This window comes from Syngnathus leptorhynchus, chromosome 22 (assembly GCF_054491065.1).
Source record: "Syngnathus leptorhynchus isolate UIUO chromosome 22, UIUO_Slep, whole genome shotgun sequence".
Classification (NCBI taxonomy): Eukaryota; Metazoa; Chordata; class Actinopteri; order Syngnathiformes; family Syngnathidae; genus Syngnathus; species Syngnathus leptorhynchus.
The window spans coordinates 1,965,511-1,986,409 of record NC_141216.1 but is presented as its reverse complement, the minus strand read 5'-3'; the positions used below and the strand labels follow the sequence as shown (position 1 = coordinate 1,986,409).

Here is a 20,899-nt window from a genome sequence, read left to right as displayed (position 1 = left end):
TTCTTGTTTGACGCATTATAACAAGAGAAGGCGTGTTTGTTGACAGTCACGCGGCGTCTCGCCACTTTAGCACGAACGAATGAGATAACGGTGGAACATTCCGATTTCTAATCGTAATGGGAGATTCCAAACAGGAAATACTGTTAAGTCATAATGATTGTTCACTGGATATTTTGAGTGTGTGTGTTGGCTGAGACACATTTGAATTTAGCCAGTCAATGCGTTTGACCCCTGCCACATATATTTTTAATCCGTGCAATTCTACACACTGTTTAAATAGCGTTTGCATTTTTGATGACTCCCTTCCCCCTTACTAAGTGATAGCGTAACCATTCATCGTATCATCGTCGCAGTTTTTTTTTTTTTTTTTTTTGGAACAGGTTAGTCACATTGTTTGAAAAAGTCTTCAGTTTGAAGCCTTTCATTCATCTACAAAAATTTCCACAGCCAACATTACTTGCTTAATTGAATCTGTTTGTTGTCATTCACTATTAGAATAAAAGCTTCTTTTGATAGTCAGTTCAACTCCAGGTGCGAGGGAGATTTCATCACCTGGGCAAAATAATTCATACGCCCATGAAGGCTGCAGCCTTGCCTGTTCCAATGTGTAAACGCTTAACTGTTGCCATGCCAACGTTCAACGCAACAGCCTGCAACTCCCGTAATAGAAAAACCTTTCTGAGGATTTTCCATTGGGATTTTCAACGGCCTTGCCCGTCTTCTATCCGCACCCATTGTTTCCTGGAACATACTTACAAGACTGATGCAGTGGAGTGTTTGTTCTGATAGCTGTTAGCGTCATGGAAGGCTCGACGGATGACTGTTTATTAAAAACGTCCCCCGCCCCCCTTTCAAGCCCAAGGCGAAAAAAGACCGCAATATGTGACAAATATTTCTTCGGGAGCTTTGCCGCCAGCGTTTAACCCTTTCTTGCTTTATTCCATTTGTAAGCAAGGCAGAAGAAACAATTGTGTAGCTTATGCCAGCGAGCAAGCGGCCATCCCCAGGACTGTCGGTCTCGCTCTGGGCATCTGCTGTGACCTCGGCGCAGCGACGTGGTGGCGCTGCAAAATGTCACTTTGCTATCGTTCAAAGAAGCAGCGCCATCCGCTCGGGGGGGGCGTCAGCCTTTAGCCATCGATGCACAGTCACACTTAAAGGTCATATAACCAGGCTCATGAATAACTGCTGCCGCTATTGTAGTCATTTATGATGATGCTGCAAACTGGAATGAATAATGCTTTCTAAACTTTGTAGATTTTTATTTTTTTTTATTTTTTAAATCAGAACCTCATTGGTGTGACTTAAGTGCAGGCAGGATAAATGAATAATGAATTGAAGAATTTGAATCTTGTGCGCCTCAAAACTCTCAACCTCAATCAGAGTGAACAAAATGCCTTCTGACAATCACCAATTCTTTTTTTTTAATTATTATTTCATTGTCACATGAAGAAAATGACATCCTGGATCCACGTTCCTCGCCAGTGTTATAACAATAAGAATTTAACGACATGAATACGTGATGTTAAGAATCAAAGCACTTGTGGTTTTAGGAAATTAGTGGTAGACTTTCTAGTGTGTGTCTCCATTATCCAGGTCGATGGTTTGTTTACCAGTGTTGTGCTTGGCTATGGTTCGGGAGCTCCACCAAAACAAAAGCGTATGGTCTACCTCACATTGTCCTTTTTGTTTCGAAAGCAGTGCAAAGACTTGGGACAGAATAAATTAAGCGAGCTGGCGGCTCACATGAGCACGCAGCTCTTGGCGCGCTCCTTCCTGATGGCGGGCGGGCGCTCGTGAATGTCAGTCCGAGACGGCTGCTGCGAGACCCGCTTGAGCCCGCGCCGTGAGCCGGCGCGCTTGAGCGCGGGCCGGGGCTCGCGGGCTACCGACGCCAGGGTGGTAACGTGGAAAACGTCGCGGACGGTGTTCTCCGAATACTTGGAGGTGCACTCGGCGTAGGCCACGGCGCCGATCTGTCTCGCCAGATGAGTGCCCTACAAGGACAAAAACGGTCTTGTTTTAACGTAAGCCTCAAATAAATCACCCTGATAAAAGAGCGGGCCTGAACCAAAAGAATGAAAAAGCAAAACAGTGAAGCGCCGGTCAGGGTCATAATTCTTTGCTTTCAGGAGCTCCTTTCATATTAAAACATTGCTCTTGAAGCTCGTAGCTTTCCTCCTCAGCATTTGAATCAGTACTTGTGACTAACTGTGCTTGTGATTATTCGTCACACCTTGACTGGAATTTCTCCTCTCTCTGCCTCTTTCTGAGTCCCGGGTCACCGTTTTTTGGATCGACGCTTTGAATGTGGAAAACTCATCGGAAGGACGGTCAGCTAGCCGCCAAGTAAAGTTGTCATTGTGCTGAGATTGGTCTTCTAAGAGAAGTAAGTGAAGTCCAACGTGTCCTCAGTCATGGTCAGCCAGTCCGGAGATAAGGTGTTTTGTATTCCTCATTCTACGTCAAGGGGAAAAGTCTCCCAAGTGTGTTTAGTCATATTGAGCGTTTCAATTTGAAAATTGAAGGTTAAATACGATTCCGTTTCCAACGTGGATTATCTGACCACAGCTGCGGCGTGCTTTTGTCTTTGCGGGCAGGATTAAAAGCTTGCTCTCACAATACCTTTTCAAATACATTTCGCCCCCTTTTGCTGAGATATGCCCGGGCTGCTTTCTTTTTTTTTTTTTTTTTTAGACAGGCAGCACTAAGCCCTTCGTCCAAGTTGGCTCGCCAAAAATTCCAAATGAAAAAAGGAAGCAGTTAAAAGAGGTCTGTGTTCATCCAAATTCCGACTGAAGTCGCTTGATGTCGGATGTGAAAAGCTTAATGCCGCAATTTCGGCCAGGACAATGCCAGTTGTTACCTTTTGCTTTGATAGACAATTGAAAAATAATAACTTGTTGGCTTCCCAGAATGAAGAAATCGCATTTACATGAAAATAGGCTATTAAAATTCATGCGCGGTAATGCTCCTTCTTCCTCCAAGACACAAACAAAACAATTGTGTTTGTCTTCTGCTTTGTGAAGCTCTGCGAGTTTTTGTATTTGTTGAAGCGAATCCGCTGCGAAACGTGGTTTTCCGGCGGGTTCGCGTCTGCGCTAATCAGCTGTGTTTGTTTCCTGGCGGAATACTTTTAAACAGCATTAAGGTGGCAATAAAAAAACGAAATGGAGGCTAGGAATTTCTTCTCACCTGTTCATGGGTGACTGGAATGAGTCTGTGTTTGGAAAGCTCCCTCATGACATTGACGTCCGTCCTTAGGTCCAACTTGCAGCCCACCAGCACCACTTTGGCTTTGGGACAGAACTCCTGCGTCTCTCCTTGCCACTGTAGAAACACAGATGAACCAAAATAATATTTACGGGCCGAGAGTAACTTAGCACAGAGCATAGCTGTTCAAATCTGTCTCTGTTGGACGTCTCATTGTTTCCTTCCGTCCAGGCACTGGCAAATCCACTTGTACCCAGTCGTCCTTGTTCACAAGGAGATCTTTTCTCCCGAATTGTCTGGACGAGCCGTCGGCTTCGCCCAACGCCGAGCAACCGGTGAATGGCAGCAATTTAGATGAGTCACAAAGGATCCTCGCCATTAAAGCGGCGTATTGTCTCGTGCTAACAATGCAAATCAGTGAAGGTTTTGTGAGGTAGAGTGTGGGCTGCCGGCAGAGCTGCGAGTGGGCATAATCGGAGGTTAAACATAAATGCTGTCCTCAGTTCACTCGAAGCACAACAAAATCCCGGATTTTCAAGCAATCCTTTAGAAACGTGCTGAATTCTCTTTTGCCGTTTGCTGATTTGAAACGACCATAACGGCGACGCTAATGTTCGTTAGCCCGGCCTATGATCATCTGAGGCTAGCTGTCATCATTTTTTTGTTGTGTGCAAGCAATGCTCTTCACGAGTGAACAAACATGGACCTCCAGGCGCTTTGCTTTCAAAGCTCGCGGGCGGTTCCAGTACTTGGCAGTGCTTCTGGCAATGTTTAATGAATTCATGCTATATGACACGTAGTGTATGTAAGATTTTGCTATTTTTAGCCTTGCCCGCAGCTTGACGTTGTTTTCACTAAGATAGTGAATGTTTTAAATGCGGTTTTTGTGTGCCGTTAACGCTATAAAATTGAGCCTTTTCTCGATAGTCTATCAAGGAAATTGGCCTTGTGTACTGAAATGGCAACAAACGTTATATTTATGCACCGACCAACACTTTAAGGCATTCAGGTTGTATTTGATAGCTGAGGTGAATCGTATTTACGTCAGCTGAGTCTTTTTTTTTTTCCCCTCCAAAAACAAAGATTGTGGAGACAACAAAGGACACGTTGAAAAATAGAAACGATTAAAACCCAAGAGGTATTTTTCAAAGTCTGGGAAGGAAGAGCGAGAGAGGTAAAGGATAATTGAAGGGCACCGTGATGGCTCACTCTGTCAAGCGCAGTTATTGAGGAAAAAAAAAAGACTGAAATGCGGCATCATAGCATATTATCATCTTTCCGCTAATTAGTCATGCATGTTTAATTGCATTTTTTTAATTGGGGGGGTCTTTTGCGCTCTCATTTGAATTTAAAAGCACCGCCCGATGTGTCACTCTGGCATCTGTAGAATGCATTGTGCAACTGTGTGAACTCATGGCGGAAGGGCGGAGTTCAAGTTAGCCGATTGAAGAATTTGTCCACCCTACATTGTAATGCCTGTGATGATGTCACATGATGAATGATGAGGCGTGTCGGACAAGTCATACAAGGGTGCTAAAATATACCTACGCAAAAATGTTAGCCCAAAAAAAAAAAAAATCACAGTCGCACTATTGCGGTAAAATAAAAAATCTCACAAAATGCGCACTGACCTTTTTCACCACACTGTCCAGCGTCTCCGGACGACTGATGTCAAAGCAGACGAGGACGGCGTCCGAATCGGGATAAGCTAATGGTCGCACGTTGTCGTAGTAGGCGGAACCTGTCGGTTGAAGAAAAAAAAGAATAATCAATGAATAAAAAGATATGTTTGTAGGACTGAACGAGGGGGGGCCGGCGGTCTGTATCATGAATGGCTTGTTGACAATGCAATTTTATTCTCCCTGGGGGCCCCCGCGGTGAATTAGGCGCATTGTGACAACATTCCAACACCACTTGCATCCTAGTTTGCAACATGTTGTCCTTTTGTGGCCAAAATACGGCGCATCAGCACTTTGACTGAGGAATCTGATAACATTCCACAATGCGGTGCTCTGCTGACCCGGGAGGTCTCAAGGTCTTCCTGATGTCCACTCATCCACGTTCTTCGCTAATGCATATTGATCCGAGAGTCTTTTGAGTCCTTGCGATTGTAGTAGCCGCGGTGTGATGATGCCCCTGGAGGCCGCGCGCACTAAGAACCAATCTGTCTCCATCTAAAATGAAGGCCCTTAAAGAGCCTCCAGTCTGGTCGCTGTCGAGCAGCTGGTGTTTTGCTGTCAGTGGACATTAGGCCAGCGCAGGAAGTGTACTTATGAATAAATGAGCTACTTTGTTCTTACATGCTTCCCTCCCTCCACCGGTGTTACACAATTAAAGCGCACTTATGTAAAACCCACAACGGAGCCCTCGAGAGGATTGAAGGAAGGGGGGGGGGCAGATAAGGTACTCAGACTTTCAGAGAAGTCTTTAGACCGTCGTGGCAGGCATAAATCGTCGAGAGTTACGAACAATACATGTTTGCAATTTCCATTAAGTTAATCAAGGACCGACTATTTCTTCTTCATTCGTTTGCTCTCGGGAGCGTGTAAAGCAACGTGGAATATAAAGTTGGAATGAGCCGCAATATCTCGGCCGAAAGCACCTTTTAATGAGCCCTCCTGAGCACCTCTTCTAAGACACCCCCCAACAACAACCGCGGGGCATATTTATCTAGTCTGCATTTACAGCAAATCCTGTTAGCAATTTTCAACGCTCTTATCAACTTCTCACACTGTCGGCCGTTCAAAGTGAAAATCCACGTTTCTTTCGTCAGTGGCGCTGAAGGCTGTAAAGGAACTGATAACAGACAATCGGGCTGCCTGTTCAATCTTTTGGTCTTTGGTGATGCTCTGCATAATTCACAAGCCTTCTCTCATCCACACACCTTTAATCCTCCCTGATGACATCTTCTATCACAGCGCAGTAATTCTCATTAATATTAAAAGCATGTTTTTTTTCGAGTCCGCTTTCTTACACATTCCCGCTGTGTTTTGTGATCTGTTTTTTTCCGCCGACCCAAACTGCGCGTTGATATGATTATTATACCGTAGCGCGCAAACAAACATAAGCCTAGTGCGGCTAATTGCTTAGCATGCGAGCGAGCGTCAACAATCTGAGATGCCCTGCAGAGATGATGATGTTCTGCCTCTCGCTTAAAATGTCACATTTCTTGATTTGTTTTCGCCCCCGTCGTGTTTGTTTTCCCTCATATGTTTTCTTAACACTTGGAAGTATTTATTCAGGAGTAAAAGGTGCAGTCAGATTTGGAGAGGGCACGCAAGATTTGGGAATTGTGACTCTTGAGTGAACCTTCATGAGTTCATAATGTAGTGAGTCTGATAGAGAGAGAAAGGGAAAGTGTGTTTGTTAAAAGCCCGTCAGTCTGGTCTGGCAGGATGCACCAAAAATGGAATGTATGCTGCGTACTCCCATTGTGTGCAAACCTGTTATTGTTTTTTGTTATTGTTTTGTTTATTTGCAGCAGTCTGTTCCCATCAGTCCAAGTGAAATTGACCCTCACTGGCAAACGTCAACCCGGAATATCATTCATTCACGCACTGCTCACACTCTCTCACATCCAGACACACATCAAACTGTTTCTCACTCTCTCACTCCCTTCTCACATGTTTTACTCACACCTTTAAATAAAAAAAAAAAATAGCAAACAAAACCTGACTGCATCTATAAATATGACATCGGCCAACTAGCAGTAAATGAAGTGCATTTTGAGGAGCAGAATTTTTCATTTATGACTTAAAATATTTGCATTTTCTAAAAAACAAGCAACCATCTTTCTTACCTGACGTGTCCCACATGTTGAGCTCGATGCGCTGCTTGTCGATCTCAAAGCTGGCGGTGTAGTTCTCAAACACTGTCGGGACGTAATTCTGCAATAAGGGCCGATGTTTTTAGAATGCACAAAACCTAGTTCGACTCCAACGCTATTGTGTTAATGAGCGAAAATAATGCCATTTTCCTGGTGCGTCACGCGTAAAAGCGCACGGACTCGACTCATAACTTATCATGAGCGGATAAAATAACAACGTATTAAATGTTCCCGCACGTTTACCTCTGGATAGGAGTCTTTGGCAAAAACGTGCAGCAAAGCCGTTTTTCCACACTGCGTGTCCCCGACCACCACGATCTTACACCGGAGCGGTCCTTTGCCCTCCATCGCGCGTCCTGTGCGGGGGTTACTGCGTGCCTCTGGTCATTTAGGCTTTCCAACTTCCACCCAACGCCCAAAAAAACAACAACCAGCGTTGACGTACACCTATGGATGTTACGACTTTACGAAACAAACTCGTTCAGCAACACAAAGGGTGTGAACGAAGAGGTAGACGAGGAGGGTGTGATGGGCTGCATCCTCTGAAGCGCCTCTTGCGGCACTCACAAGTCAAGCGAGAGACGCTGGTTACAGCAGCTCCGGTTTTGAAACCACAACAATTCTTCAAAATAAAATACGTGAGTACATGTATGACTACTATTATGCAGTGGCGCAAATGTTTGTTTTACTTTGAAGGCCAAGTCACAATTTCCGTTTTTCTTTATGCCACACGGCTTTGTTTCATTACAGTACATTTCACGCGTGTATTCTTTTATTTACAATACGAGGTGAGCTGATTTTTTTTTTATTTGCAAATTTCATAGTACAATGTACTAAGAAAGGAATATAAACTAATTTGAAAATGTGTATCCCTTGACAGCTTCCAGATGCACTTCTGTAGCGCTTTGGCGCCGCCTTGTGGTAAAACGGACCAAGTTCACATATCTCGTAAGTAGTACTACTTTTCAACTTCACTGATGCATAACCTGAACTGCGGGGAGTGTTTTCAAAGGAAAACTATCATAATTTTTCTTAGGCACCAAGAAGTTGGCACCATGGAATTATTGGACGTTCTCAAAAAATCCTTTCTTATGCGTATAATAATTGGGAAATGTTTGTAAAGCAGCTATTGTTTGAAAACAAATAATTGTATTTTTCTTTGTTTTTGTGCTAGGCTTTCAAGGAAAAGCTTTATTCTGAAAACCCGAAGGAGTGCTACCCCTGTCTTCTGTGAAAACTTTGACCAATTGACGTGAGCTCTCGCAGCGCACTATCATTGTCAACTTGTTACGCTTCTACTGATAACCAGTTTGATTGCATGTTTCTCCACTGAGATACACGCAGGCCTGACCAGTCAATCCTGCTCCATCCCCAAAAGTCATCATGTCTGCTGAAGAGCAATGCCGGGCCCTGGTCCTCACTGGCTACGGGGGCTACGACAAAGTCAAGCTCCAGGTGAAGCCGCTGGGACAGCCAAAATTGAAGCCCGACGAGGTTCTGGTGCGGGTCAAGGCGTGCGGGCTCAACTTCTCCGAGCTGATGGGCAGGCAGGGGCTGTACGATCCGCTGCCTCCCCCGCCGGTCATCCTTGGCATGGAGGGCGCCGGGATCATCGAAGCGGTCGGAGAAGAGGTGACGGAGCGAAAGGTGAGGACAGAGAAAATTCTTTCTCCACTATAAATTGCAGTGTTGGCTGACAGTGCATCAGTGACCGCATCTTAATTGATGCTTTTCTTTTCAATTAAATCACGCAAGTGACAACTCAAACAATAGTCAGGCCCTAAAACTGAAACCTAGAAGGTGCTTGAGGGTGTGAGTATTTTTATTTGTAATTACATCATTTCACAAAGGCAACGTCTTGAGAGATTTGGGCTTAACTGTCCTTCAAGGCGGTTAGAAATGTCAAAACTCGACCTGGTATAAAATCTAGAATTTATATCTCATTGCAGAACTTTCTATCAATTGCCTTCATGTCACATCAAATCCTCACCTAACCCATCTCGCAGGAACTAAGGTCACATAATAATTAAAAGTGCCGTGTGATCAAAGTCGATCTATGACGGGTGTGTTTATCTCACTCGGGTAATAAAATAGATACAAATACTATTCACTCGGTGGCATATATAGTAGTGGCTGAATTCCAAGGATTAGACGTAGCCCGTCTTTCTTTGCACCTCTCGTTGTTTGCTTGCTCATTGTTCCCCCTCGGGCCACAACACCTGAGCAAGGAATGTCTGGAAGCTAAAATGGAGTGTTTCAAAAATACATGTTACAAATTACATTGTATTTATTTATTTTTTTTGCCATTGCCAAGCTAACATGTAAATGTTATCAAGTATTAAAAAACTAATTGTAAATGTATTTTATTGCTCATTTCAATATGTTGCAATATGTTTTTTTCTTCTGTTCCGCCATTTAAAAAAGCCACATTTTATTCTTTGTGTCTTGCACGCCATATTGTGCAAATGGAACGCGTTAGGTTGGCGAGCGTGTGATCGCGATGAACCGCAACGGCATGTGGCAGCAGTTTGTGGTGGTGAACATCGGCCACGTCTACCCCATGCCCGAGTCCATGAGCTTCGAGGAGGGCGCCGCGCTGCCCATCAGCTACCTGACGGCGTACTTGATGCTCTTCCGCATGACCAACCTCACGCCGGGAAAGAGCGTGCTGGTCCACATGGCGGCAGGTAGTTTGAATCTCCCCGAATGTCCACCAGGCCTTGAATTTATGCTGCCACTACCTGATAGCGGTGGTTAATCATTTGCTGATGCCATTATTGTATTTTTGCACTTATGTGCGCAGGTGGCGTGGGCACCGCCGCTACCCAGCTGTGTCTGACAGTGCCTGACGTGACCGTTTTCGGCACGGCGTCCGCCTCTAAGCACGACTTCATCACCCAGAATGGCGTGACCCACGCCATCGACTATCGGACCAGAGACTATGTGGAAGAAATTCGCAAAATTAGCCCCAAAGGTCAGACGCTGACATTCCCTTACTGTGCACAGTGTAGTATGCAGTGTACTATGTCATATATATATATATATATATTTTTTTTTTTTTGAAAGCCAATGTACTGCATTTATCACATGATCTTGTCTTTTTTTCAAATTTATTGCTGTTTTGGTACAATTGCATTGTCTTGGCAGGAGTGGACATTGTTTTGGATCCACTGGGTGGTGCTGACACACAAAAGGGCTTCAACCTGTTAAAACATTTCGGCTCACTCATTATATTTGGTAAGAAAACCAGTAATAGGCGGGTACTGATACAGCGGGTACTCACAGAGGCTGCAGATAAAAGCCACCGCCATGCAGGGCACAAAAACCCCAACTGGCATCGAGTAAGACTTGGGTGTGTTTGCACACCAGGTGCCGCCAACTGCGTGACAGGCCAGAAGAGGAGCTTGATGGCCCTGGTGAAGGTGTGGTACAACCAGCTGTCATTCAACGCACTGAAGCTGATGCAGACCAACAAGGCGGTGTGCGGCTTCCACCTGAGCTACCTGGACGATGAGCTCATCAGCGCGTGCATGACCTCCCTGCTGGAGCTCTACGCCGAGGGCAAGCTCAAACCTATCATCGACTCCCGCTTCCACTTCGAGGAGGTGCGTTGTAAAACTATTGTGGTTAAATGGGGTCAGACATGTTGAAACCTAGCCTCTAATCTAGTCAGACGGTCAGGCGTTTCGCCGCTGTATGATTCATTTTCCACTTTAGTGTTCTGATCTTTCTTCTCAGGTCACAGATGCAATGCGGCGCATGCACGAGCGTCAAAATATCGGCAAGATCATCCTTCTTCCTGAGCCCAAAACACAGAATGACACAACGACGAAGAAATGATGTCATCCAAGGGTTGAGTAATACAATTTCCCCACAATGCTTTCTTTCCCCATAGGTCATGATCAGACCTAGTTTATGGTAAGATGTGGTCCAGTGCTTCTCATTGAGAACTCATTCGGGCATTCCTCAAGTATCGCTTGAATACCGTTATACTTACTATACTTACTAGTTTATTACTGTTCCGTTATTTACTTCAACTGAGACTTGTCTCCCCCCCCCCAAGTATAAGTCACATTCATCTTTCAATTTCATAATCCTGCTGTATGTGTACTTTGACTGGTTTTAAGTTTGATAAGTCCCAATAGTTTCCAATGTAATTTCTATTGCATCTGGTACAGTTGAGAATAAATTCGTACAATTTTATGTAACAAATGTTCGAATTCATACTATAAATGTATTTAGTCAGAAATGTCTTCTCTTGTTTACATTTATTAGCGGAAGTTTTTTTTTATTTTTTAACTTTGAAAGGGTGTGACGGAAGTGACTTGCTTGTGCATGTCTGCCTTAACGCTGTACCTTTAAGTGAGAATGTCATTCTGTGAGTCATGGACGTCGTCATAGACAAGCATACGTAATGCTTCGATTAGTACGGAAGCGTACGTGGACGTCTCCGCCATACTGGATGTGGCGAGTGTGGAAGATGAACTGCCTTATTTGCGTAGCAGCCGTTTTCCACTCCAAGCATAATTCCACGAGTCTATCTTTACAGGTAAGATTGAGTAATGATTTTAAATAGTATTTGGACATAATTTTGTATTCAGAATTTCCTGACTTTGAAGTTTATACTTTGTGATTCTGAATATTGACTATACACAGTAATATAAATTTTTCTCGTAAGTGCGCCGGAGTTTCAGTTGTAGTTTAGCTACTTTTAATGTAGGAGAGCCAACAGCTTGCCTCGCTACATTTACCATGCAACTTTGACAACACTGCTAAAATAATTGTGATTTACAACGTAGCTCTTGCCACACTCAACATGGCGTTCAATGAGGTGTTTGTATTTGTGTACACGTCTATGGTCGTCGCCGCCTCCTCCCTCCAGTGTACTGCTGCTGCTGCTGTTGCGGCGGCGAAGTGTGTTAATAGATCCTGTCGTCACTGGGATGCGGCTGCCCTCCTGCTCGTCGGTAAGAGTCGCTTTCTCGTCCTTAGCACCCTCCTTTTTGTTTTTATCATATGTACTTAATCACACCGTGTTTGTAAGTGCGACTTTAGCTTTGTCATCCCTACACCGACCACCAACGTACGGCTTATGACTTTCATTGGTGACCTCGTTTGCCAAAATAGCACCACTGTGTTATAATTAGTGTACAGATATGTGCGCGCACGCACTCGTGTGTATGCTTGGCAATAAAAAAGGGAATGCCAAAACGTGGGTGTGATGCCAAATGTTTTTTTAGCCCCTTCCCCATAGGTATTTTTAACCCTCGTGCACTAAAGGTATTTTTTGCACCATTTTCTTTGGTAGTCATTTTGCATAGCATTATAGCTAAATAGACCTTGCAGATTGTGTTGAGGAGGAGGAGCTTCATTTGTCCATACCATAGCCTTGTCTAATAGAAAAAGTGCAGCTGATATAGTCCAACTACTGCCCCACTTCACCTTATCTGCACAAACCTACTCGTATCAGTTGCCACACACGCGCTCTCGTCCGGGTAAGGCCTTGCATAAACATTTTTTTTTCCGTTAAAAGTAATGGCAGAAGACATTCATATGAAGCATTTATAAAGGTCTTTTTAATCCCTTCTATCTTTCTGTGTGTCGTGACCTATCGTAATCAGATGTACATGTTTTGGCAAGTCCGCAGGCCTGTGTACTTAAATGTTGGTTGTTGAATTAATGATGATGGGGAAAAACTTGTTTGAGGGGAATGGTGTTTATAATTTAACTTGGCATCATTTTTAACTGTGCAGCAACATGGTATAATGGAATAATTTTTGTGATTAAGTAGGCCAGAGTTCATTGGATGTAAGCATAAGTTCCGCAGAGGCCAATGGATTTCCAAATCGCAACGAAATGTTGATTTCTAGCAAACAAAGCAGCACAGTTAAACTGCACTAAAGTTGTCAAAGTATATCTGGATATGCTTGACTGACAGCTTGTTGCTAAGCAGAATTCATAACTCGCAATAATAACTGCACCACAGGCATTAATTCAGCTAATTTTACCACCACACAAACGTAACAAAACGCTTTGTTTACAGAGAGCCTAAGCAAGACCGAAGATGACTGCAGCGCCCCAACCACGTTTCCTGGTCCTGTTTGACTTTGACGAGACGCTCGTGAATGAGAATAGCGACGATGCGGTGTTGCAGGCTTTGCCGGGCCAGCAGCTCCCCGATTGGCTGAAGAACAGCTACCGCGAGGGCCACTACAACGAGTACATGCGGCAGATTCTGGCCTACATGGCCGAGCAGGGCGTGACGCCCCGCGCCCTCCGCTCGGCCCTGGAGAGCATCCCGCCCACACCGGGCGCCCTCGCACTGCTGCACTTCCTCCAGAGCCACCAGCACGACTTTGAGCTGGCGGTGGTCTCGGACGCCAACATGTATTTCATCGAAACGTGGCTGAAGCACGCGGGTGTGCGCCACCTCTTCCAGAGGATCTTCACCAACCCGGCCAGCTTCGACGACGCTGAGCGTCTGGTGCTGCTCCCCTTCCACACCCACTCGTGCCCCCGTTGCCCTGACAACATGTGCAAGCAAGTCATTCTGAGGGAGTACCTTGCATTGAGGCAGAAAGAGCGCGGCATGGCTTTCCAGCAAGTGTTTTACGTCGGTGACGGCGCCAACGACGTGTGCCCCTCGCTGGCCTTGGGCCCCCGAGACACTGTCTTTCCTAGGAGGGACTTTCCCCTGCACAGCCTGCTGAAGTCCGAGGGCACCAAGTTTAAGGCTAACATGATTCCCTGGGGCAGCGGCCAGGACGTCATGGACTGTCTAAAGAAAATCGTGGAAGAGAGATGATAATTGATGAGACGAAAACAACAGTAACAAAGGTGCTTAAATCATATAAAATAGATCATTTAGAAGTATACTAAGTATTTGCATTTACAAGTATATGACTATATAACTATAACTTCTAATATCGCTCGCATTAAAATCAAACTCTGAATTTTAGAGGGTATCCTAATATTTTAATATATAGACAATAATATAGACAAAATCCACTGGAAAACTATTTTAGATAAAAATTTAAAAAAATGTAGGCAGCATATAAAAGAAAAGTCTGCATAGACTTATTCAACATCTGGAAAAAAAATAGTGTGAGGAGCTTAATCTCTTAACTCATACATTTTTCGGTTGGTGATTTTTTAATTTATTTTTAAGTTCAGGTTTTGACGCTAAAAGTGATTCATTAAGAAATTAAAATTGAAACATTGTGTCCGTTTCACAGAGCATAGGGACCAGGTCCACAAAAAGTGTAAATAATTGCCACCCATTATAAATGTAGTGGGGGAAAAAAAAAAAAAACAAGCTACAGTATTGTAGACACAGGTAAGCGATTGATTTGACGTCAACAGTCTGCGTGAAGAGCTCGTTGTGACATGATCAATGACCCTGACCGCAGATCTTTGTTGATCAACACTTGTCGTAACTGAAAGAATCCATCATGCAAACGGACAAAGCGAAGCGAGCCACGATGAGGCAGGTTGATTTGTCTAGGTAACATGGTGCTTTCAAGGTACTTTCACAACATAGGAAACATTTACGCTTGCACGTGATGTTTGACAAATTGTTTTTCTTTAATTGTGCTTTTAAGCTTGAGCGAAAATGTCCATTTACTGCCCGACCCTTTGCTTAAAGTACCCGTTCGTCTAGTATTCTGAATCGTCTCCTGATGAATAGAAAGAATGCGCTACAATATCGATAGAAAGGAGATGGAATCGATGCTGAAGCAGGTTTCCATGGACATTCAATGTTATGGGATCAAGTGCAAAGTGGCGGAATGAGCGCATCGGCTTACAAGAGAAAAGGGCGATACCTAATCTAGTTCTTAAAGATACCGTGCTGTAATCTACACCAGCATTTAAACAACACTGTATACCCTGCCTGCACTTTAACCCCGCAATGGAAAATTTGAGTCAACGCAGTCATTGTTATTGCGTGCCCATTTTGATAGGCGCATTTCAAATGAAATCAATATTTTTAATGAGATTAAAAGTGCCAGCCCACCATGACTGTGGAAGCATCTTTTGTCATAATGCAAAAGTGGTTAAGGTTAATCTGACAGTGTTAACTGAAAGTCTTACTTTTGGTGTAAATGCAGAATGTATAGGAGAGTTCAAATTAATTATATTTTTGAGGAAAAAAGAAAACCAGCAAATGTTTTAACGTCACTATACTCACAAAATATGACACCATTGTCCCTTTTAGAAGCTTCTCAGGGAGAAGAGTTTATTCTGTTGCTTTATAGGAACTGTTGTAAACATGATTCATCACAATGACGTCCATTTTTCTATGTGCGTAATTGAAATATGTGCAATAATGAACCCTACGCAATACGATGTATAGGATACATAAGGGAAACATAATTATTTTTTTTATTCTTACTACATTTGCTTTAATTTGGGAGCGTGTGTCCCTGCTTTCCTTTGACTAGCTGTACTGTACTTGGATTTGAAAGATTATTGTCACACAACATTGTAACAGGAATGTAAAAGCCATCATGTCATCAGTCATGCTCTCGAGTGGTTATTCCAATCTTAACACCTTACTGGAAGTGGACACTTTTTAAGGGGGGGGGGGGCGTGGTACCTTTTAAGAGGGCGTGGTCATTTTTAGGGGGCGTGCAACCAAAACAGGGGTGAGGTGGGTTCGAATCTTATGTGTGGCTCTATTTCATTTGAAAAAGCTGCAAAGAGCAAGTTTCGAACCCGAGGCTGCAGGACAGCAAGCCCGGTCATAAACCATTCAGCCATTTTGCCGTTGAAAAGTTCGAAGTTTTCTTATGTATTCAGTATGTGTTTCACGACATAGATAAATTACTAAATCACACTCCAGTTTCAGAACATTCAGTCGTGTAGTAGGATAAGCTTTTGCCTTATGTTCGGGAGAACCGAGTTCGAGTCTCACACTATTCAAACTTTAGCTTAAAGTCTGCTTGGTTGGGGCTCGAACCATGGTCTCCCGAACACCGGGTAAAGTTAAAAACCACTTTGCCATTTTGGCAGCGAATCTCGAGCTTTTTTTGGAAAGTGTACTTTAAAATGTCAATTTGCGCGGATGAAAATGCTAATCTACCACTATTTGACAGTACATTCAGTGCAGTAGTGGATATTTTGTAAGTATTTTTGAGCAAATTTACATTTTAAAGTGCACTACCCAAACATTGTCAAAACAGCTCGAGTATGACGATGTACGAGCGATGGTCGCGTTCTGAACGCACCGCAGCGGTCTAAAAAGTACCTGTGACTTTCCAAAAGCTGCGGTGCGTTCAAAACGCCGACCAAAGCTCGTACATCGCCATACTCGAGCTGTTTTGACAATTGGAGGGAACAAAAAAACATTTTAATATCCTGCGATCGACCAGCAGTGGCTTGGGGATCGACCGGTCGATCGTGATCGACGTATTGGGCCCCCCCGGTAGTATTTCAGCCAGTTGGACCTATGCAGACACTCAAATGTCGGATTTATTTGGCGGTATTTTAACTCCCCGTGACTTTCCAAAAGCTGCGGTGCGTTCACAACGCCCACCAAAAGCTCGTACATCGCCATACTCGAGCTGTTTTGACAATTGAAGGGAACTCGCGAGCTAGCGTGTTTCTGTTGTGTTGTAAGCGCCGTTGTTTGCACATGCATCAAGTGCAAAAACAAAACAAAAAACATTTTAATATCCCGCGATCGACCAGCAGTGGCTCGACGATCGATTGGTTGATCGCGATCGACGTATTGGCCACCCCTGCGCTATACAATAAAGTAATCATTGTGCCTGACACACATTGGTCAATTCTTTCTGCACACACGCCACCTGTTTGCCGTGGGGGGAGTCGCCAGTACATCGAAAAAGACCATCTGCCCATCATGCGCATCCAGGCAAACGCACGAATCGTGTGACAATAGGATGGAGGGAGGCTTGAAGTCTTTTGTTGGGTCAGTTGGAATCGTTGAATGTGAGTCTGCCTGATTGACAGAGGCTCCCTGTTATTACATCAACGTGTACATACACGCGGACATTTGGCCAAACTAATATTCCTGTGGTGCGGGTGTTTAGAGAGAGACGGAACGAGGGCAAGGTCATCAATTCATTCGAGGTCGCCAGGCAACCTATTGCGCAATTTGGAGCATCCTCACCCTGTTGGAGGCTCGTCTTATTCTCCTTTTTTTCCCTCTCTGCTGTCTTCCTCTTCGTCTCTTTTGTGTCTGACTTCCCTGTCGTTGCGCTGCGCCGGCGTTCACACACGAGCTTCTATCTCTTTTATGCGTGTTGACTTCATGATCCGAACTCGTGTCTTATGCATGATGTGGGAGTGTCTTTTGTGCAGGTTGTCACAAGGCTAGTGCAGCCTTACACTATGCAAACCTTAGCTCAAAGTCTGCTTCGTGTGGGGCTCGAACGATGCTCTCCAGATCACCGGGTCAAGTTAGAAACCATTCAACTATTTTGCCAGCGAAACACCGCCTTTTTTTTTTTTTTTTTATTAGTGTAGAGTACATAGTCTGGAAAAGGCAAAATGGACATGTTCATTTTACGCTGGGTTACATACAAGTGAATGGGGACACGTGTCAAACATTTCAGCTTGTTCTTTTTCCTTTTGTCCACCAGGTGGTGCTAAAGGACCTAGTTTCTGCAGCATGGATCTAAGGTTTTGAACCTGTACCATTATCAACTTGTCTGACGTGCTGACAGATGACAACTTACTACAAATTTGGCATTGTTTAAAAAAAACTTACCTGCTGCTTTTTTTTTGCCTTCCTCTTCCTGCAGATGACGTTCCAGTAAGGATGCAGTTGGAAAATCTGCCACCTGCTGGTCAAAGGAACCAACCCTCCAAAACCATGCCGAGGTTCCTCAAGGCAGCCTCCATTTCCAGAGTTGACGCTCAATTAAATGCAGCTTGATGGTCTCTCGTTTGTGTTGTGTCCACCCTGGAGAGTCTTGACAACATTTCAGGAACTCTGCCTGCCTGTGCACCAGTGACCGGCTGCTTCCAGTCTACAGTTAAAAGTAAAAGCTGTGAATTTAAGTAGAGTCGTTGTCAATATTCCTTTTTCTTTCCAGGCAGAGGTGGCAAATCCTGGTCCACAAAGTGAAAAGCCTGCCACAATTTGTCGTCAGCCTCTGAGCTCGTTCACCTGGCTCCGTGCTGCCTGAAAAGCCTTCGACTGGTAAGAGAAGCAAAGTAAAGGACATTTTAGCTAACAGGTTTCAAAATTTGAATCCGGTTCTTTGTGTCCAGTGTGGAGCACCATCAAGTACCTGCTCGCAGCAGAAGCTGAGGACCAGAGCAAAGCAGCACTTCAGTATCCTTGTTACTGCTTCAGCTCTAAGACAACCTGAAAAGTGAGGCACTTTAAATACTCCTCATTGCACAGTTTTATCTTTATTCCAATAATTTGTTCCCCTATTTTCTGACAGGGAAGGAACAAAATCAACTTCCTAAGTCATGCAGCAAGAAAATAAAATCAGCTTCCTGGGTCATGCAGCATGCAATACTCTGTGCACTACTCGACTCGCGAACTGGTATGTATCATGCTAAAACACTTTCTGCACAAAACTTTGACTTAGCTTTTTACTTACCAATCTCTTTGTCTCAGGTCCAGGCATGGAGTAACACTGGCCGACCACTTCACCACTCGTTCCTCTGGCCGACCACTTCACCACTCGTTCCTCTGGTCGACCACTTCACCACTTGTTCCTCTGGCCGACCACTGCACCACTCGTTCCTCTGGCAGACCACTGCACCACTCGGCAACGAGGAGACTGCCATCCAACTTGTTACTTTCTTTTTGCTGAATGTTTACTCTGCAAAAGAAATAAAGCTATTTCAAATAACACAAACTTTCAACTCTTCATTATCAAACATCACAAAACTAAAATCATTTCTTTTCTTTCCAATAATTTTTTTCCCCCCCCACCCCAATTTCTTTTTTTTTATGGATTTCTGGGAAATTTTTTGATAAATGCAATCATAACTTGAACACTGCTTCGTGATTGGCTGAGAGGTCTAAAAGTGGGTGGAGCAATGAGAATAAAAGGCTGTGGTTGGTTGAAAAGTGGGCGTAGATATGCAAATGAGGTGAGCTGTGATTGATTGGACTTTAGTGGGCGCGGTTTTTCCAAAATGGAGCAATCTGATTGGCTGTCAGAAAGTGGGCGTGGTTATGCAAATCCGAGCCGCGCCGTGATTGGCCAGGCTGAATTTGGGCAGAGTTTGGAGGCGGGCAAAGTGGCACTTAGGTTTTGGAAGGCTCTTTTCAGCTTTGAGTTGTGTTTGCCTTCAGCCACTGAACACAGCCAAGTCTTTGACTGCTTCTCTCTGTCCACATGACTCCAAGTGACTGCAATTGCGTCACTTTGACTGCAATTGCATCACTTTGACTCATGTGGACACAGAGAGAAGCAGCAAAGACTTGTGTCTGTTGCAGTGACACTCACCTCAAGGCTGAAAACATAGTAGTGGACACTTGGGTTTTCAAACAGTACTTTGCAGCCAATGCAGTGACCAGCAAGCATGAAAGACTTCAAAGGGGCAAATTTGCTCATAAATCACAAAGACTCACATTCCACTTAAGCAATTTATTGAAGAGAAAAGCAGTATGGTATGATGTCACTTCTCGTGGCAGGCACTAGGGGGAAGGAAAGTGAGCACATGCAAACAGTGCAAACATCTGGGACAAAACTTAAGTGGCAGCCAGGTACTGCACAGTACCACCACCACCACCACACACTTTTGGACAAGTTTTTCCATGACACTGACACAAACCAAGTCAGTTAAATATGTTTCTGACTAACTTGGTTTGCATCAATGTCATGAAAAAACACATCCAGACAAGTGTGATGGTGATATTGTGCAGTACCTGGCACTTGGGTTTTGTGAGAGATGTCAGCTGCTTGCATGTGCTCACCTTCTCCCTGGTGTGCCACGACAAGATGACGTCAGCTCCTCAAGCACATAACACTACCAACTAACTAACACATTTTTTCTTTTCGATTCAAGTCATAATTTTAGAAGAACAAAGTGGTACACTTTCACTTTTCATGTGTGCCAACTGTGATCAAAACTATACTTTTTAACATTTTGGAATATTTGAAGTCATATATGACACGGACAGGAGGCAAACATTACGGTCCACCTTGCTAGTCACCAGAGGCATAATGCCATATGGAAAATGGGGAGGTACCTACCTTTCGAGATCTGCAGATAGACGACCAGCAGCCAACGTGGAGCCTCCGGTCTTTAAGTTGGACATGGAAAAACAACGTTCAAGTCAAACGCTTTCGTTCATTATCCATTGACTGGCAGTCGAGTAAGTGCTACTTGTGGCTGTGCTAGCTAACGCTCCACCTCTTGTTTCACGAGAGCTAGCGAGTTTCCACTGACCTAACAACTAACAATTATTCTCCTTTCATGTCATTGTTTACATGTATGCGTGTACATATATACAGCAAATGGAGAGCTTGGCAAAAGTTGACATGACTCACGCGAAAGCCCAAATGGCAACAACCTGAAGAGGTAGCTGCTCGCTGAAGCGGAAGTGTACGGTAGCCGAGAAAGCTCAATTCAAATCACACAAAAGCGCGTCTTTGGCAAATTGCACTAAAGACACTCCCACATCATGCATACAACACTCGTTTGGATCATAAAGTAAACAAGCATAAAAGATGCTCAAAAATTTGTCAAAAAGAGCAGCCTTGTCAAAAAATAATATTCTGTCATATAGTCTGCGTTTCATACAAATTTATCACCGAGTTGTAATGATATGAGCAAACGGAGATCATTCTGTGATTCGTTCACTGAAAAGATTTCTTCTTTTGAAAGGAAATACGCGAATACGGGTGCGTCAAGTTGGCAGTATTT

The 20,899-nt window shown here is 44.1% G+C and overlaps 3 protein-coding genes and 1 long non-coding RNA gene across 6 annotated transcripts; 2 read left to right on the top strand and 2 right to left on the bottom strand.

The window, feature by feature from the left end:
* Nucleotides 1–1,414: 1,414 nt before the first annotated feature.
* On the bottom strand, nt 1,415–7,582 carry LOC147039225 (rho-related GTP-binding protein RhoN-like). Its single transcript, XM_085903921.1, has 5 exons — nt 7,283–7,582; nt 7,013–7,100; nt 4,845–4,954; nt 3,196–3,330; nt 1,415–1,997 (listed from the first exon to the last, which is right to left on the bottom strand). Exons 1-5 carry the CDS (start codon nt 7,385–7,387, stop codon nt 1,743–1,745), a joined length of 693 nt encoding a protein of 230 aa, XP_085760047.1. The 5' UTR covers nt 7,388–7,582; the 3' UTR covers nt 1,415–1,742.
* LOC147039224 (NADPH-dependent quinone oxidoreductase VAT1-like) lies at nt 2,320–10,926 on the top strand. Its single transcript, XM_085903918.1, has 10 exons — nt 2,320–7,677; nt 7,790–7,827; nt 7,920–7,987; nt 8,214–8,291; nt 8,384–8,686; nt 9,519–9,726; nt 9,843–10,013; nt 10,187–10,276; nt 10,409–10,644; nt 10,778–10,926. Exons 5-10 carry the CDS (start codon nt 8,423–8,425, stop codon nt 10,877–10,879), a joined length of 1,071 nt encoding a protein of 356 aa, XP_085760044.1. The 5' UTR covers nt 2,320–7,677; nt 7,790–7,827; nt 7,920–7,987; nt 8,214–8,291; nt 8,384–8,422; the 3' UTR covers nt 10,880–10,926.
* A 598-nt stretch (nt 10,927–11,524) lies between these two features.
* LOC147039223 (putative phosphatase phospho1) lies at nt 11,525–15,508 on the top strand. Its single transcript, XM_085903919.1, has 3 exons — nt 11,525–11,588; nt 11,922–12,006; nt 13,083–15,508. Exon 3 carries the CDS (start codon nt 13,104–13,106, stop codon nt 13,842–13,844), a length of 741 nt encoding a protein of 246 aa, XP_085760045.1. The 5' UTR covers nt 11,525–11,588; nt 11,922–12,006; nt 13,083–13,103; the 3' UTR covers nt 13,845–15,508.
* Nucleotides 11,915–20,583, bottom strand: LOC147039222 (uncharacterized). 3 transcript variants are annotated; one of them, XR_015063328.1, is made up of 5 exons: nt 20,227–20,553; nt 18,619–18,843; nt 18,298–18,374; nt 17,772–18,203; nt 11,915–13,817 (listed from the first exon to the last, which is right to left on the bottom strand). It is a non-coding gene; the product is annotated as an uncharacterized LOC147039222 (long non-coding RNA). The 3 variants fall into 3 exon arrangements; XR_015063329.1 differs by lacking the exon at nt 11,915–13,817 and having other exon boundaries at nt 16,383–18,203; nt 20,227–20,276; nt 20,524–20,583; XR_015063327.1 differs by lacking the exon at nt 11,915–13,817 and having other exon boundaries at nt 16,383–18,203.
* Nucleotides 20,584–20,899: the final 316 nt, after the last annotated feature.